At 57.6% G+C, this 16,888-nt stretch overlaps 9 protein-coding genes across 9 annotated transcripts; 4 read left to right on the forward strand and 5 right to left on the reverse strand.

Annotated features, from left to right (window-relative positions):
• Positions 1-7: 7 nt before the first annotated feature.
• On the reverse strand, positions 8-1,177 carry CPAR01_08214 (pfs domain-containing protein; the record flags this gene model as incomplete). The annotated part of the gene is made up of 1 exon (XM_060492482.1): positions 8-1,177. One exon carries the CDS (start codon positions 1,175-1,177, stop codon positions 8-10), a length of 1,170 nt encoding a protein of 389 aa, XP_060348852.1.
• A 564-nt stretch (positions 1,178-1,741) lies between these two features.
• CPAR01_08215 (ubiquitin carboxyl-terminal hydrolase) lies at positions 1,742-3,382 on the forward strand (the record flags this gene model as incomplete). The annotated part of the gene is made up of 1 exon (XM_060492483.1): positions 1,742-3,382. One exon carries the CDS (start codon positions 1,742-1,744, stop codon positions 3,380-3,382), a length of 1,641 nt encoding a protein of 546 aa, XP_060348853.1.
• Positions 3,383-4,048: 666 nt separating this feature from the next.
• Positions 4,049-5,198, reverse strand: CPAR01_08216 (eukaryotic initiation factor 4E; the record flags this gene model as incomplete). Its single annotated transcript, XM_060492484.1, has 3 exons — positions 4,049-4,220; positions 4,269-5,111; positions 5,167-5,198. 3 exons carry the CDS (start codon positions 5,196-5,198, stop codon positions 4,049-4,051), a joined length of 1,047 nt encoding a protein of 348 aa, XP_060348854.1.
• A 52-nt stretch (positions 5,199-5,250) lies between these two features.
• Positions 5,251-6,097, reverse strand: CPAR01_08217 (uncharacterized protein; the record flags this gene model as incomplete). The annotated part of the gene is made up of 2 exons (XM_060492485.1): positions 5,251-5,538; positions 5,843-6,097. 2 exons carry the CDS (start codon positions 6,095-6,097, stop codon positions 5,251-5,253), a joined length of 543 nt encoding a protein of 180 aa, XP_060348855.1.
• A 671-nt stretch (positions 6,098-6,768) lies between these two features.
• On the forward strand, positions 6,769-8,684 carry CPAR01_08218 (tetratricopeptide; the record flags this gene model as incomplete). Its single annotated transcript, XM_060492486.1, has 2 exons — positions 6,769-6,865; positions 6,916-8,684. 2 exons carry the CDS (start codon positions 6,769-6,771, stop codon positions 8,682-8,684), a joined length of 1,866 nt encoding a protein of 621 aa, XP_060348856.1.
• Positions 8,685-9,233: 549 nt separating this feature from the next.
• Positions 9,234-9,845, forward strand: CPAR01_08219 (uncharacterized protein; the record flags this gene model as incomplete). Its single annotated transcript, XM_060492487.1, has 1 exon — positions 9,234-9,845. One exon carries the CDS (start codon positions 9,234-9,236, stop codon positions 9,843-9,845), a length of 612 nt encoding a protein of 203 aa, XP_060348857.1.
• A 415-nt stretch (positions 9,846-10,260) lies between these two features.
• CPAR01_08220 (uncharacterized protein) lies at positions 10,261-12,522 on the forward strand (the record flags this gene model as incomplete). The annotated part of the gene is made up of 1 exon (XM_060492488.1): positions 10,261-12,522. One exon carries the CDS (start codon positions 10,261-10,263, stop codon positions 12,520-12,522), a length of 2,262 nt encoding a protein of 753 aa, XP_060348858.1.
• Positions 12,523-12,582: 60 nt separating this feature from the next.
• Positions 12,583-15,177, reverse strand: CPAR01_08221 (acetoacetate-CoA ligase; the record flags this gene model as incomplete). Its single annotated transcript, XM_060492489.1, has 5 exons — positions 12,583-13,419; positions 13,464-14,177; positions 14,222-14,737; positions 14,793-14,990; positions 15,169-15,177. The coding sequence occupies 5 exons, from the start codon at positions 15,175-15,177 to the stop codon at positions 12,583-12,585; spliced, it is 2,274 nt and encodes a 757-aa protein (XP_060348859.1).
• A 30-nt stretch (positions 15,178-15,207) lies between these two features.
• On the reverse strand, positions 15,208-16,728 carry CPAR01_08222 (uncharacterized protein; the record flags this gene model as incomplete). Its single annotated transcript, XM_060492490.1, has 2 exons — positions 15,208-16,301; positions 16,347-16,728. 2 exons carry the CDS (start codon positions 16,726-16,728, stop codon positions 15,208-15,210), a joined length of 1,476 nt encoding a protein of 491 aa, XP_060348860.1.
• Between the last annotated feature and the right edge of the window lie 160 nt (positions 16,729-16,888).

Raw genomic sequence — 16,888 nt, forward strand, 5'->3', positions numbered from 1 at the left:
CTCCTCTTTAACCTCTGCGAGTGGTCCTTCGTTCGTTTTCAGATACTCGCTGCTGCTGTGCTCTGTCTCTTCCTCCCAACCTAGTCAAGTTCTCTCCCAGCCTAGCACGGTTATCCGCCTCTTCGACTTGTCTAGCTTGACCAATGGGCGACGGCGCGGGCACCCATTGATCGAGAAGGCTTCTTGTTGCCGCCGCGGCTGTGGCAGCAGCATGGTGTTGCCAAGCTTTGTTCTTGTGACTGTCAGCATAGTTGGCCACCCCCTTGGTCACAATGCAGGGTAAGTTGTCCCAGACTCCAGCGCCCTCCATCTCAAACGCGACGAGTTTGTGTTCTGCTGCAATCTGATCTCGGTCTCTCCCTGACATCATGACAGTATCCCCTGATCCAAGCGACCCAAGGAAAACACGAGGCTGCCGATGCTCGGCCTGACTCTGGAGATGTGTTCGAGGCACTCGACGGCCAACATCACAGCCGAGTTCGGCGCACGTAGCTTGCATGGCCTCTTCGCAGACACGAGACTCCCGACAGTCGCAGTCCCATTCTCCCCGGTGCCTGTGGGTGTAGTCGGACTGGAAGAGTACATCTTCATCGTTTGGCCGACTGTACTCGACAGAATAGTCCTTTCCGATTGCCTTGTTTTGGATTTGTGAGAGGTTTTCGAAGATTTCCTGTTCCAAGTTCCGCTTTCGCCTTATAGTCTCAAAGTTGACGAGGAATGACCGAATCTCTCTGGCTGGCCGGCTCAGGCTGTCTTCCACGCCGTGTTTGGTCTCGAATCTGTCCGGGAACCGTCGCCCCAGGTCATACTGAACGAGACTTTTGCTGATAATGACATCCCCAAGTAAAACCTCTCCTCCACCACCAGCGTTGGGTACGCCACCGCAGATGCCGCACAAAATAGCCAGCCTGATACAGCCATAGGAAGATCTAATCTTGGCTGCAGAGCTCGCCGCATTGACCTTGCCTATGCCGGGGAGGAGGACGAGGACGACGTTGTGTCTGCCGATTCGACCTAGGGTATAGTTGTTTGTGTCCCCTTGAGCTTTCCCAAGCTCGTTTCCGAGTCCGTCCCACAGCTCGTCGAAGATTAGGACAATAGAATCAACCTCGAGGGGAAGAGAGCAGATTACTGCAACGGTGAAGTCTTCACGGCGGCGTGGAGGAACAGTTGTCATTGTGTGAATTGTATTTGTTGATTGCGTACGAGGACCGCTCATCACCATCAGTTCTTCGAGCCATCGTAGCGATCTTATAGTTCGAGACACTCTTCAACTAGCCATCGTGAAATCTCAATGCGCTGCAGAAGAGGCGCTGGAGGTCCTCACTTTGAGACACCGCTGCGGCCAACTTGAAGACCTACCAACAGCCTGGCGCTTCTGACAAGTATGTCATTGGACGACAACGCAACGACATTTAGTCGCGCCATGTTGCATGCGTTGCAAGCGCTTAGGATCGTCCTCGCGGAGATCTTTCGATTCAATTTGGACGCAATTGGAAATGCAATGCTTGGTGGGTTTGCATCCTCTGTGGCCGTGTAGTCACAAATGATGTCTGGATGAGGTTGCAGAAGCTCTGGGCGTGGCTTCCAACAGTGGGGGCGTGCACCTAGAGTGATAGACTGGCGACTTTTTCCAGGCCTGCAACCAGGAACCACCAATCCATACCTGCGACTTCAGCCTCGCACTCAAGAAAACCACCAACACCACTCGATACCCCTCTAGACACCACACACACACAGCATGGCGCATAGGAAACGTCACGCCGAGGACCCCCTCGACGAAATCGCAGGCATCGACTCGCCCGCGTCAAAACGCTCACGAACCGTCGATTCCCTCATCTCCAACGGCTCGCTCGAAAACGGTCACGACACAGCGACGACGACGGACGACGCAACACCCACAAACGGCACAGCTGAGATACCACAAGATGATGCCGAAAGCGACAGCGAAATAGAGGACGACGCGCCGGTACATGTCCCGATCCGCCAATCGGCGCCGACGGACGGCTACGACGACCTCTACCTCGACACGATAGACCGCAACGTGCTCGACTTTGATTTCGAAAAGCTGTGCTCCGTCAGCCTGTCCAACATCAACGTCTACGCGTGCCTGGTCTGCGGCCGCTACTACCAGGGCCGCGGCCCCAAATCGCACGCCTACTTCCACGCCCTCGACGAGAATCACCACGTCTTCATCAACATGCAGACACAAAAGGTCTACGTCCTCCCGGAAGGGTACGAGGTCAAGTCAAAGTCCCTCGACGACATCAAGTTCGTCTCGGACCCGCGCTACACGAAATCCGAAGTCTCCGCCCTCGATCGCACACCGCTGCGCGCGTCCTTTACGCTCGCGGGGAGGGAATACGCACCCGGCTTCGTGGGCATGAACAACTTGAAAGAAAACGACTACCTCAACGTCGTGGTCCAGGCCCTCGCGCATGTCGGCCCCTTGCGCAACTTCTGCCTCCTCGAAGACCTCTCGTCCCGCTCCGAGCTTGCCAAGCGCTTCGGCATCCTCGTCCGTAAGATCTGGAACCCGCGCGCCTTCAAAGCCCACGTCTCCCCCCACGAGCTGCTCCAGGAGATTTCCCTGCTGTCGAATAAGCGCTTCACCCTGACAGCGCAATCCGACCCCGTCGAGTTTCTGTCGTGGTTCCTGAACAACCTGCACCTGGGCCTCGGCGGATCGAAAACAAAACCCGGCAGCTCCGTCGTGCAGCGCATCTTCCAGGGCAAGCTCAAAGTCGAGTCGCAAGCCATCACGGCGCGCGCCGACGCGGGCGACCGTCTACGCTTCGAAGACGCAGCCGTGTCAGTCACCTCATCCCGCTTCATGTTCCTCACCCTCGACCTCCCCGCGGCGCCCCTCTTCCAAGACGAGCTCGAAAAGAACATCATCCCGCAAGTGCCCCTCACGACCATCCTCTCTAAATACGACGGCATCCACGCGCAAGAGCACCTCGCCCAGCGCAAGCGGTACCGTTTGTTACACCCCCTACCTCCCTACCTCGTACTGCACGTCAAGCGCTTCAGCCAGAACAAGTTCGTCTCGGAGCGGAACCCGACGATTGTCACGTTCGACCCGCGCGGGCTGGACGTGAGCCCCTACGTGGAGCCAAACCCGGGCGAGTGGTCCCCCGGCGAACCCATCTGGTACGACCTCGTCGCCAACGTCGTCCACGAGGCCGTGCGCGCCAAGGAGGACGTCGCGGACAGCGGGGAGGAGCGCAAGACGTGGAAGGTGCAGCTCAAGGATAAGGGGCGCGACGAGTGGGTATCGTGCCAGGATCTGTTTGTGGAAAAGGTGCAGAGCGAGCTGTTGTACCTGGGCGAGACGTATCTGCAGGTGTGGGAAAGGCGGAGGACGCCGAGGAAAGCGTAGATTGTACGATTAATGCCATACGGGATGCGTTAGTCCCATGTCACGCATGCATTCAGTTCACGTTCCGTGTCAGTGATGGTCCAGAGTGAGCTCATTTCGTAGTCATTTGGGACTATCCATACGGCCCGTACCTTTCAGACCGCGCATCCAGCAGCTCAACAAAAGCATACCGAAGCATGCGACACTCGCATCGCAGGTTAGTGTTACACCTCCCGAGAAAGATGATGAGATTTGGGGATCTTATCCATGACCTGCCGCCTGGTTCGCAAACCCATAAAACAAACGTGACCGCTAAACGTTTGACCGCTGACCCCCGTTTTCCATTTCCCTCCCAAAAAATCGATTCCCGTTTCCGAGGTCGAAAATTCCAAAAAAGAGGGGTTTCCCCCCCTTCATCAAAGGGGAGCACACAACCGTCTCCAATGTGTCCAAACCTGCTTCCTCATATTTTCCCCACATAGGTGTATTTTTTGTCGGGAGTTTTTCACAAAAACCCGAATGCTATGAAGATCCGTCGTAAGGGGGGTAGTGGATCCAATAGTGTACAAATAAACATCAAAGATGGCTTGGAAGAGAGAAACAAAACAAAGATGCAACAAGGTTGGTGGCGTGGCGCTTTCCCGGCGAGGAGGGTCGTTGCTTTCGGGGGTAATGTGAACGCTCCACTCACGAAGCGGCGGGCTTCTGCTCTTCGGTGGTCTGTTTGTTGCCGCGCTTGTCGTGCTGCTTCTCGCGGCGGGACTCCTCGATGGCGGCTCGGTGCTGGATGCTCTCGTCGTGGGACTTGAACTCGAACTGCGTGTTGGGCGGACACTTGAGGTACGACTTCCACGTTTCACTGCAGGTGTTAGCTATGCCTCAAAAACTTGGGACCTAAGATGCTCACCGAATCCTCAGCACGCGTCCGCCGGTCGAGCGGGTCCAGATACTGATGATATCCTCGCCGTTGCGGACGCTCACCACACCGCCACAGACCTCCTCGCTGGCGTCGATAAAGGCCTCGCCGAGGAGCGCAAACACGGTATCCTCCCAGTACCGGTCGACGATGCCCTTCTTGAGACGGAGCACCCACTTGCCGCCGCTTCTGTTCTCGTCGTCCTCCCAGATTGGGCGGATGCCCCGCTTGAAGAAGTGGTATTCCCAGCCCACGGACAGCTCAGAGGGCCGCTTGAGGTGGGGATAACCGACCCAGAACTCCTCCACCGAGTTGCAGTGGATCATTGGCGTCAGCGATTTGGCGTACTCCTGGTACGGCTGGCCCTTTGGCTGGGGCGGCCGACACCACGTCACCCACTCGTACTTGAGGGGGTGGACGCGCAGCTGCTCCGAGGACGTCCGGGTGGAGGCGGGCTGGGAGCCCAGGGCCTTCTTCTCGGGGATCGGAGCGATGGAGGGGACCTTGGCCGCGGGGTCGTGCTGCGACGCCGCCTTGGCGCCGCCGCCAATCTTGCCCATGGCGAGGTCGAACGGGTTGCCAGGGGACTTGGGCGTCTTGGCGGAGCCGAAGGAGGCGAAGGCGCCGGAGCCCAGGCCAAAGGCGTTGGCCGCGCCGGCGGTGGTGGGCGACGCCATGCCGCCCGCGCCGGGGGTCGTTACGTTGTTGAAGGGATTTGATTTGCCGCCGTGTGAGGACGTATCGCCGCCGAATCGTTTGGCAAAGGAGCCGTTTCGGTTGGCGTCACCGCCCGGCGCGGGACTACCATTTGTCGAGAGTGAAAGCTTGCCAGAGCTGTGCGTTCGTTAGTGTCATGACGTGCAGGGGGGCAGAGGGACGAAAGGCTCACTTTGTGCGGCGGGTCCATAGGTTGTTATCCATTAGGACTGCTTTCGACGGCTTCCGGGGGCGGGGTGAATTTGGCTTGGTCTCGTCAATCCCTCAAAACGTCAAGGGCGGCGGCACCTTGGTTTGTGGTGAATGGTCGCAGTTGTGGCGGCTGGGACAGGGCAAGATGGCGTTGGGATGCGATGAGGTCGGGGATGGCGGCGGCGGCGGGCGTTGCGGGCAGAGGCGGTCGACGAGGGCCTGCTGCAGGGGCGGGTTTGGAGACGGAGAGGCACAGAGAGGAGAGGAGTCGATGGCCGTTGGAGAGATGGAGAGATGGCGGCGTGCGAGAGCTTCGGCGGGGGTGACGTTGACCGGGGGGGTAGGGGAGGTTCTTTTCGTTTGGAGAGAGTGGCAACGTAGCGTCGGTGTGGTATCTCGAGGGAGGTTTGTTTGTGTGTGGGTATTACAGACGTTGGTTGGGATTTTTTTCTGCAGTGTTTGAGCGATGTTGTGAGGCGGGAGTGGGAAAGGCGAATGGATTATCGACTGATGGGGAACAATGAACAGCTTGAAGAGAGAAAAAAAATAATACGGAGTATGGACACTGATGCCCCATCCTCCTCGACCTTAGTCGTCACCTTGTTATCGATGGCGGATAGAGCGATAGCGCCTCGCTTAGCCCAAGTTAGCCTTACCCCTGATGGGTCCACTGAGAGGTCGTGGCCAATGGGGAGACCCAAAAGGACGCTGGAACGGCGCACCACAGTGAGGTGCAGTGAGGTCACAGCGAGGTGTCCTTGAGGCCTCGGGGCTGGAGACGCCCGTCGTCCGTACACAGCATTGGGCGCGCATAGCTTTGGTAGGGCAGCGCCAGCGAAAAAGCACCCAACCTCTTCACCATTTGCATTTCTCGGATTGGGCGGACATGCCTTTACTCGCATATGTCCCATTCTGTCGCTCTTCAATACCAACGATTGTCTGCCCCGGCACTTGGGATGGACGTCAAAAGCACAACGGTCGGATGGGGAAGTGCAGAACGTGCATGGCCTGAAACAATTGCCGGCTGACCCAGCCCAGGTGCCTAGCATTGGCCACAATGGAGTCATAGATGAAGATGCAGTGACGGTCAGCGAGGAGCTCTGGCTTTGGCGGTTGACGTGCTATTTTCAGCGTCGTGCCGTCTAAGCGCCAGAGCCTCACAGCAACGACCTGACATGATGCAAGACAGCCTATAGACGAGACACCACAGATGCCCATCTGCAGACAACACCAAAGACAAGATGCCATAACATAGGCATCAATGGATCATCAAGACGCTGTCAGCAACTCAACATCAACGGCAACCACGTGGTGTGCCTGGGAGAGACGTAACGACGCCCTCTGGTTGGCCTACCCCGCCATTTACTCGGCCCACACCCCTGACGGCGCCCGGTGCACAGTGCATCCACGTCCCTCCAATTCCTGCCCGTCATCCAAAGAAAAGAAAGTGCAGATTCCCGTCGCGCCTGAGCCCTCGACGCGCTTACCTCACCCGTTGATCGGCATCCAACGTCAACCTCCACCACCGCCTCTCCCCTTTGCATTTCGGCCATGCCCACGATCTAGCACTTCTCGTTGCGCCATGGAAAAGTTCCTGCGGGAATGGAGGCAGGATGCCCTGAACAAGGCCCAGTACGATTCCGCCATCTTCATCGGCGACAAGCTGCTAGCCCTGACCAGTACGTGAGATGGCACTCATTAGCCCGCTCTGCCTGTCTAACGTGGACAGACGACGATAAGGACGCCTTCTGGCTGGCTCAAGTCCACTTTGCTACCGGCAACTACACACGAGCCCAAACCTTTCTCGCAAAACAGGACCTCGTCGCCCGCAACGTTTCCTGTCGGTACCTAGCGGCACACTGCCTCGTCAAGCAGTCGAGATTCGACGAGGCCTTGGCCATCCTCGGCGAGCGGAACCCGACGCACCTCATCAACAATGCGAGCAACAAGCGGAAGCAACAGAACACGGCGCCACTAGGTCGCGCAGTCGGCCATCCCAAGGGTGGTTCAAGAGACAGACATGCCCGCGACGAGGCGGCAGAAGAAGAAGCGACGAACCGGAAATACGAAGCCGCCATGTGCTACCTGCGAGGCATCTGCTATGCCAAGCAGAACGCCTTTGACCGGGCCAAGGAGTGCTACAAGGATGCCGTGCGGATCGACGTGCAGTGCTTCGAGGCCTTCCAGCAGCTCATGACCAACGCTCTGCTGTCTCCCGACGAGGAGTGGGCATTCCTCGAGTCGCTTGACTTTGACGCCATTAGCGTTTCCGGGGATGTATCGTCGTCGCAAGAGGCGGCAGAGTTCACAAAGATGTTGTACACAACGCGGCTGTCAAAGTATAGGGAACCTTCGGCATTCACCGCGGCGTGCGACTCTCTGTCGACGCACTACCGTCTGGCGGACAACCCGGATCTCCTCCTCGCCAAGGCCGACCTCCTCTACACGCAGTGCCGGTATAGAGACGCCCTCGCTATCACCGAGTCCATTCTGCAGGACGACAAGTACAACTTTAGCGTCCATCCTCTGCATCTGGCATGTTTGTATCAGCTCAAGATGAAGAATGCGCTCTTCTTGGTGTCTCACGACCTGGCGGACAACCACCCCGAGGAGCCCTGCTCGTGGTTGGCCGTGGGGATATACTACTTTGCGATTGACAAGATTGCGGAAGCCCGTCGGTATTTCAGCAAGGCCAGCATGATGGACGCACACTTCGGCCCTGCATGGATCGGCTTCGCACACACATTTGCCGCCGAGGGCGAGCACGACCAGGCCATCTCTGCGTACTCTACAGCAGCGAGGCTCTTCATGGGGACACATCTGCCGCAGGTCTTCTTGGGCATGCAGAACCACGCACTCAACAACATGACACTAGCCGAGGAGTTTCTCAAGACGGCCTACGGTCTGTGCAAGACGGACCCCCTACTATTGAATGAGATGGGCGTCGTCAAATATCACCAGGACAAGCCGCAAGAGGCTGTACAATTTTTCCGGGCGGCACTCAAGATCGCCGCCGACATTGACTCTGACCCGCAAGCGTGGCTGGCGCCGAGGACGAACCTGGCACACGCGTACCGTCGCCTGCGGCTCTGGAAGGACGCACACATGGAGTTCGACGAGGTCCTGCGACAGGGCGGCAAAGACGCGACGATATTCTGCGCGAAAGCGCTCATTTATCTCGAAGAGGGACGCCCAGAAAAGGCCGTCGTGCCATTGCATGAGGCGCTCGCGATTAATCCACAAGACAGCATAGCTACCGAACTATTAAACAAGGCCCTGGAAGAGACGTCCACGATTGACGTTGCCGAGGGCGACGAGCTGGAGGCGTTTGAGCAGGAGCTCGAGATGGGCAAGGCGGCCGCCAGGGAGCGCATATCCAACAAACTCCCGAAGTTGCGGCGGGATGCCAAAGGCAAGGCCAAGGTCGGCCGGCCGAGGGTGCTCATGGACGAGGACGAAAAAGGCGAAAGCATGATGGAGATGACTGATGATGATTAGCCCGGCGCGGCAGCACTGTTATCTGGCGTGGGGTCAGCCACCAGCATAGATATCGGTTAATGACAACAAACCTATGAATACCAAACCGTAAATCTCGATCAGTCTCTGCTTTTGGTGGTGAGTTCAGCTAAGCAATGTGGCTTTGGGAGTCATGCCACTGTGGGTTTAGTCTGGCGCCGTGACGAATGCGATTGTTCCTATTCGTCGGGGGTGCCTCGCATTCGCTCGCTAGCGTGGGATTCCGCGGCGGGACGATACCCCGGCGCGCTGACAGAGTCGGGGGGATTGCTGTCGTTCGTTGCCGACCGGGTCCCGCTAGATCGGGACATGCAGCCGCATGTAGGCTGGTGGCTCGCGCAAGTTGTGATATAAGGCGCCGGCTTGCTGTCTAGGAAGAAGGACGCAGCTATTGACCATCACTGATCAGTCTGCATCTCCTGACTGTGTTGCGCATCGGCAAAGCCCTCCCTAGGAATCTAAACTATCCATCAGCCAGCTGTCAGCTCCCGCAAAACATCGTCTTCTCAAAGAAGCGAAAAAAGGGAAACCATGTCTCGCTACTTCCCCCACACGGCCTACGCAGAAGACCAGCCCCTCGCCGGCACGATCCTCACAGTCCACGTTCTCACGCGTGGCTACACAACCGGCACGGTAGTGGGTCTCGGCGTCGCGGCCGCGAGTGGAGCCGCTCGCCGACTCCGCGGCACAAAGCCCGTGCCAGCCACCGCCGTCGCCGGTACCCCGTTCTCCACATCGGCAACGACAGCACTCCGAAGCGCAGGCGGACTACACACCCTCCTTCGTAAATCAGGCACCGCCAGCGCTGTCGGCCTAGGCCTCACCGGCGTCGCCACGGTGGCGAGGATGTACGGCCGCGAGGACATTGAGTGGCGCGATCGCGCATGGAGGCTGATGGAGAGCCGGAGCCAGCTGGAAGTGGACGACTGGACGTACGGTGGTGCGGCTGCGGGTGTTGCGGCACTTGGTATCGCGAGGGCGGCTGGTATGAAGGGGAGTGCGCTCGGTGTGAGGGTCGTTGCTGGCGCTGCTGGGTTGGGGAGCCTTGCGGGCACGGTTGGGTATATGGTTTGGAGGTACGGTGTGCATGGAGGGAAGTATCCCGATTATGTCGATCCCGAAGTTGCGTTGTCGAGGGTGTGAGTTTGTTGTGGTTTGAATCTTGGTTGCTGTGAGGCCTGTACATTAGATAGATCAATACCCCAAATGGATTTGCTTACCTGGACTACGCCGCAACGTCTTGGCAATGTGTGCTAGTGTTGTGAAGCGGCCGCCTGACTTTGTGACATGGCGGACAACTTCGATTGGTTCGCTGCTGACAAGCGTGTTTTTTGTGCTGGTGGACTCCGCCTTGGTATAGTCTGGAGGAAGCTGGTGCCTAGTTAGTGATGAGGGGCGGCTCGGTGGCGATCCCCAGTGTAGGACAGACGACCCCTTAACTAGCAGCTCGTAAGCTCCTTGACAAGTCTAACAAGTATCATCGAGTGTCTTCAACCAAGTGACTGAGCCTCACCGGCTAGAAATCTCGAGCCTGTAACATGATGGCTGAAAGGTCAGGATGACTCAAACGCCGCTGGATATCAAGACTGACGAATCCAGCTCAACTCCCTCGCAGACTGTGTCAAGCACCGCGCAGTCTAATGACATTTCAGGTTGCGAAATCTGCCACCAAATCTGGACCCGTCTCACGACGTCTCCTGGCGGCAAATACCACGATACTGTCAATCTAGGCTCCTTTGAAGAAGCCCTCTCTTCGAAATGCAGCAGACATGTGCCCATTGTCAAGATGTTCCACGAGCTTTGCAGTAAATCAAGGCAACTCAAAAGCCTCGACTCTGCCGATGTGGGCATCAGATTCCCTCGAACAGGTGCGCTCCAGCTCACAGAAAACATCAAGACTGGCGGCCGATACGCCGACCTCTTACTTGTGAAAAGTGACTCCATTCCGAGCCACCCGGGTATCGCTCGCATCCTAGACCCAGAATGGATCGATACCAGCGTCGTGACATCCTGGAAGCAGCAATGCGCGTCCTCCCACGGCCCCAAATGCGCCAATCCCGTCAAGATCTGGCCGATTCGTCCAGCCTGGGTGGTAGACACCGAGAGGCGATGCATCGTCCCAGGAGACGGTTGCGAATCCTACGTCACGCTGAGCTACCGCTGGGGCAAGACGCCCGGATTGCACATCCTCGGCGATACAATCTCGAAGCTCCAAACGCCTGGCGCCATTGACGACCCTGTTATCGCTTCCCAGCTCGCCCCCATGGTGCGCCACGCCGTGCACCTCACCTCCGTCATTGGGGAGCGGTACCTCTGGGTCGACACCCTCTGCATCAACCATGCCCGGGCAGAAGAGAGCAATCAGCAGCTCCAGCTTATGGCCGCCATCTTCGCAAACGCTTCACTCACCATCGTCGCACTCGATGGTGATGCCGAGGACGGCTTTCCCGGTCTGCGGGGCGTATCATCGCCCAAGGACCAAGCGGACCAAGGCGAAGACGAAGGTTGGAGCCCAGTACCCTTTGGCGACGAGCAGTTCATCCGAGACAAGAACAACGTTTTCAGCCTGAGTCACTGGGGAGCCTATCACGAGCGCGCGTGGACATACCAAGAGTTCAAGATGTCCCCACGGCGCCTCATCGTCAGTAATCATTCTCTGCACTGGATGTGTCAGTGCAGCGTATGGGAGGAGCAACTTCACCTTGGCGTTGAGGCTGGCAAGTACATTGATCCCCGCTTAGGCGAGATCATGCGCGGGATGCCAAATCTCGACTCCTTGGCCAACATCATTGCAGACTACAACCCGAGAGCTCTGACATACGACGAAGATGCCCTGCCCAGCATCAGCGGTCTCTTACACGTCATCAGTCGGTGCTTCTCGGGCGGCTTCCTCTATGGCATCCCGGAGATGTACTTTGAAGCGGCACTCGGTTGGACGCCGTACTGGAGCCACACCGATCTCCGACGACGGACTGTCTCTGATCGCCCTACTGCGAGCCAGCTCGGTCCATGTGGTCTTCCGTCTTGGTCGTGGGTGGGTTGGGAAGGTCTCGTCTCCGTCGGGCGCAATGAAGCCGGTCCAGCGAATCCTCTGGCTTACTCGATCAGAGAGACAATCCCCATAACCACGTGGTACGCCTGCGCCACGCCGACATCAGCGCAGAGAAGAAAAATCAGACCCTCCTGGTTCGAGAATCGCCAGGCGTACAAGGACTGTACTCGGCACTTGCCTCCAGGGTGGACTCGACAAGAGATTCCTGGTCCAAGACACGGCGAGGAAGGGGACGTACTGCTTTACCCCGATGGGTGCGACGAGTATACCTTTAGGCACAGTAGTATGTCTGACCATGACGACGAGCACCCGTGGTACTGGCCTTTCCCCGTGCCGGACATTCAGGAATCGACGCAGCCGTTCATGCCGGAACAGACGCTGTATATTAGCTGCGATACCCGCCGCGCCCGCGTGTCTGCTTTTCAGACAGACGAACACAATGATGTCTCGCTCTATAGTGAGGAGAAAAAGATTGGGTGGTTGCGATTGCACAATAAAGGTCAACTCGAAATCTTCCCTCACCTGGATGTCGGATGGGCTGCTGCGAAGGAGGTCGAGTTGGTTGCCATCTCCCGTGTGCGAAACTACAAAAAGACCTTTGATGAGACGATCAAACGCTACACGCACCCCTTCACGGCCTCAGAGGGGTATAGCGTGCTGTGGGTGGAGTGGATTGACGGGGTCGCGTACCGCCTCGCGAGTGGCCATGTCGACAAGACTGCGTGGGAGGGGCTGCCTCTAAAGGATGTGTCTTTGATTCTGGGGTGAGCTGTACTCTATCTGGTATCCTATATGGCTCTAGATCCAATGTCTGCTATACATGTCATCTTACAACTTCTCCTTACCGGCGAGTAGCTCCTCAATCTTGGCGAACTGGTAGTAAAAGTCCAGACTCTGCGGGTTGAGGAGCGTGCCACTTGGCTTGATGGTCCGGCCCGACACAATCTGCTTCACCGGAAGTTCGACCTTCTTAAGGTTGACCGTCGTCTGTTTTGTCAGCGTGCTTCGTAGACAGGGAATCTCTGGGCTTACTGGTATCTCCGGCGTTTGAAAGATGTACTTGGGCACATGTCTCTTGGTCAACTCTCTCTGAATCTTGTCCTTGACCTCGGCCACTAGCTGCCGGTCAAACTTCTCGCCATCGCGCATCATCAGGAATAGCATGACGCTCTCGTCGTTGTCAGTGGGACGCCTCTGCCCGACACACAGGCTGTCGACCACCTTGTTTGAAAAGTTGCGCTCAATGACTGCGTAGATCTCGGCACTGCCAAAGCGAACACCACTGGGGTTTAGCACACCGTCCGCACGTCCGAGGAAGGAAATGTTGCCCGTCTTTGGGTGGATGGAGCAGAAGTCGCCGTGTGCCCAGACGTTATCAAAGCGAGCAAAGTATGCCGAGTGATATTTGGAGCCCGGGGCGGCAGACGCGAAGTTGGGCGAGCTTGGTGACAACTTTGGGGGTGCCGAGTCGCCCCAGAGGAAGCACGGGATGTTGGGGAAGGCGGCGGTGGCGACGAGTTCACCAGGTGTTCCGTTTGGCACGGCCTCGCCAGGTCCGTCGGGCAACTGGGCTTCGTAGATGGCGATGGGGACGCCGAGGGATGGCCCTTGAGTGCCGCCCACGTATACGGGGTCCAAGGGGTTCTCCATGCCGAAGCAGCCGGCCTGTAAGTGTCAGTAAAGAAGTCGGGCATGTGTGGGTGACTTACAATGTCGGTGCCACCAGAAATGTTGGCAAGATGGACTTGCTTCGGGAATCCTGCGTCGTAGAACCATTCAAACAGCTGATCAGAAAGCACCATACCTGTGCTGGTGACAATCTTGAGCGAGCTAAGATCCGTCACCTCCCGCGGGCTGATCTTATTCTTGGCGACCTCAAACATCCACCTCGGGCTGATACCCAGTTTTGTCACCCGCTGCTCGCCGAGGATGCGGATGAATGACTTGAGGTCGGGGACGAAAGGCGAGCCATCGTACATGACGACACGGGCTCCCGATAGCAGCGCTGCGACGTTGGCGAGGTACATGATCCAACCGGTTGTGGTGTACTGCAGAGTGACGGACTCGGGTGACATTGACTCGTGCAGGCGACCTTCTTTGAAGCTGTTAAGCATGACGCCGCCGACGGTGTGCACGATAGCCTTGGGGATACCCGTGGTGCCAGACGAGTAGTAGATGAGGAACGGTGCGTGGAAGGGGATACGCGTGAATGACGGTGCTGCTGAGGTGGAGGAGCCAAGGAACTTGGACCACGTCTCGGTCTTGGGGATCGAGGACACATCGTAGGGCTTGGAGAAGCGTGGGATCGATACGAGACCAGAAAAGGAAGGGCACGAGCCCATGCCGGAGACGACCTCGGCCATCTTGTCTCGAAGGTCGGCTGTCTTGCCGTTGTACACCGTGGCGTCGTCAAAGAAGATGAACTGGCGTGTGTGAGTGCAGTTCTAGGAGGTGGGGAGTGACATACCTTGGGATCGACCTGCGTGGTCCTCTGCAGGATGCCCTTGACGCCCATATCCGTGGACGAACTGCTAAAGATGCCGCCCAACCATGTCGTCGCCACAAACACCAGCAGCGTCTCGATAGAGTTGGCACCGACGAGAACGACGCGGTCTCCCTCCTTGACGCCTCTTGCTTTCAGGGCTGCTGCCAGACGACCTGCATCACGACGGAGCTCGCCCCAGGTGAGGTTGCGCACATCACCGCGGTTACCTTCTCGAATCTCGGTGACAGCAACTTTGTCGTCTTCCTTACCCTCGGTGCCGTGGTGGTCGGCCGCATCAGACGAACCTCGCGTGAAGAGGAGGTTCTCGGCCCAATTGAGACGCACACCAGGGAACCACTTGGGGATGGCGTCTATCGTGAGCGATTCATCCACAACAGAGGTTGGACGCCCTTCGTGGATCAAATTGGCGTAGTCAAAGAGATGGCCATAGAACGTGGCGCGGTTGGCTACTGTCCAGTTGTGGAGGTCGTCAAAGGTCTGGAATCGTGTAAGCGGACGGACTAACATTGGGGGGGAATCGGGGCATACTGACCTTGAGCTGGAGGTTAAACTTGGAATTGACCGATTGTAGATATTGGTACATTTGTGTGCTCTTGGGATCCGGGTGCTCCCAGAGCTTGCGGGGGATCTCGTGGGTGTCCATGATGTTTGTTCCCTCTCTCGTGTTGAAGTGGAGGTGTGATGTTGAGACGAGAGGTGAGGGAGACGAGTGAGATGAGTCCGGGGGTGGCTGGGGTACTTGACGCGGTTCCCCAACATTGGGCTTGCCTCGGGTCCGGGAATGCGGGGTTGGTGGGTCGGCGCTAAGAAGCCGAGAGGGGGCCGCAGCGGGCCGGGTCGGCCCCAACCACGAGAATGCGTCGGGATGCCGATCAACGTCGTTACATGGTACGTAGTGGGGGAAAGACCGCGAACATGATGTGTGAATGAGCCTCAGATCCGTGCCCCTACGACAAGGAAAGCTTCCATCCAAACCTGTCAATAATCTCCTGCCAGTCTTGATCCGTGGACGTTGCACCGCCACCGTCAAAGTCCCTTGTCTGCCAGATTGTCCAAACAACCCTCTTCACCGTCGAGATATTGCTGATGGGCCACTTGCTGTCCAGAAGGTTGAATAGATCAAGAACAGCCTTGCGGTGTGCGTCACTGGAACTGACACACCCCGCGATGAATAGCGGCCACATTGGAAACGATCGCCTCGGCTGGTCCTCGACAATCACCTCGCCAAGACGACCCAACAGCGTCTGCAACAAGTGCGGAATCGCCCGAGTCCGTACGGTAGCGCCGTACACAATCAGCTGGAGGTAAATCAGAGCAGCGAACCGAAAGCACTCGGCGCTTTTGACGAGGTAGTCGTCGTGCATGCTCTCGGCAGAAAAGTCCAACTCTCGAATGCGTCTCTCGAGACGTGATCCCTCTTCCGTGTACCCGCCGTCCTTTTGAGCCCCTGCTGAGACCATGCTAATCAACCGAACTAGCTCCATCGAACAGCCGATTTGGGGGTCAATGGTCTGGAACGTCCCTTGGCCTGGCAAGAGCCGTTCGAGGCGTTGGATGGCTTCATCACAGTCGTCGGTCTGTCCATCATGATGCGGCGCTTTACATCCGGTCGTCTTCATCAAGATGTATCGAAATCGAAAATACTGGAGCGCGAGAGCGGCGCACTCAGGCGTGATCCAGTCGCCGTGGTTATCCATGATGGCTAGAGCACCTCGCAGATGCCTCAACCACGACGGGCGAGACCCCTCGGCTATCTCCAAGGAGGCCTGGAGCACACACGTCAGGAGGTTCTCCTCCGCCTCGAGAGCGGTGTTGAGCTTCGACTGCAGCTGCGTCAAGGCGTTGATTTTGTATCGGATGGCCGCCCCGGCATAGTCTACCCCGTCTTGCGGGGTCCTCCGAACCATTTCCGCCGCGCTCAGTGCTAGGACGGTAGAAAAGAGAGGGCCGCTGCTGCTCAGGAGTATGGGCATGACGCACGTCCGGAAGAGGTTCCTCTCGCTGGGGACATACACCCGGCTGTTGCTGATGACCTCAAAGTCTGTCTTGTCAGAGCGGCTGTCTGGCGTAGACCTCGACTACTTACAGTACTGAACCATCATGCTTTCTCGTCCGCCGGGGAGCGTGCTTGACTTTGGCCGCCAGCTCAGAGCCGGGATAAGCTGCTCTTGAGACGACGGCAACACCCCTCTAGGGCCGTCTGCGTACTGCTGACAAATGAGAGCCAGCTCATCGCTTCGAAGGTTCACAAAGGAATCGCTCGCCGGCGACTCCAACGGCGCGATGAAGTGGCCCGATGCCACAGAGAGGAGAAACTTGGACGGCGAAGACTGGCTCGACTTGACGTACACACACACGACGCCGTGCCTGCGACAGCTGGCGCACTTTGGCTTCCCTTCATCGCACCTCCGCTTTCGTCGCCGACAGTCCAGACATCCGGTTCGGCTCCGGGTCCCGTTGCCGGCCATGTTTCTTGATTGGTGGGTCTACGACGTGGTCATGGCCTGGTGAGAGAGCCATGAGATCATGCTTGGACGACTGATTTGATGAGAGATGCAGGTTCCAACAAAGGTGTCCTCCGACTTGACGCCGAAGACCCCGGTCCGCATTATCGGGGTAGATAAGGGG

The sequence above is a fragment of the Colletotrichum paranaense genome (genome assembly GCF_030867605.1).
Source record: "Colletotrichum paranaense strain IMI 384185 chromosome Unknown Scaffold_6.1, whole genome shotgun sequence".
NCBI lineage: Eukaryota > Fungi > Ascomycota > Sordariomycetes > Glomerellales > Glomerellaceae > Colletotrichum > Colletotrichum paranaense.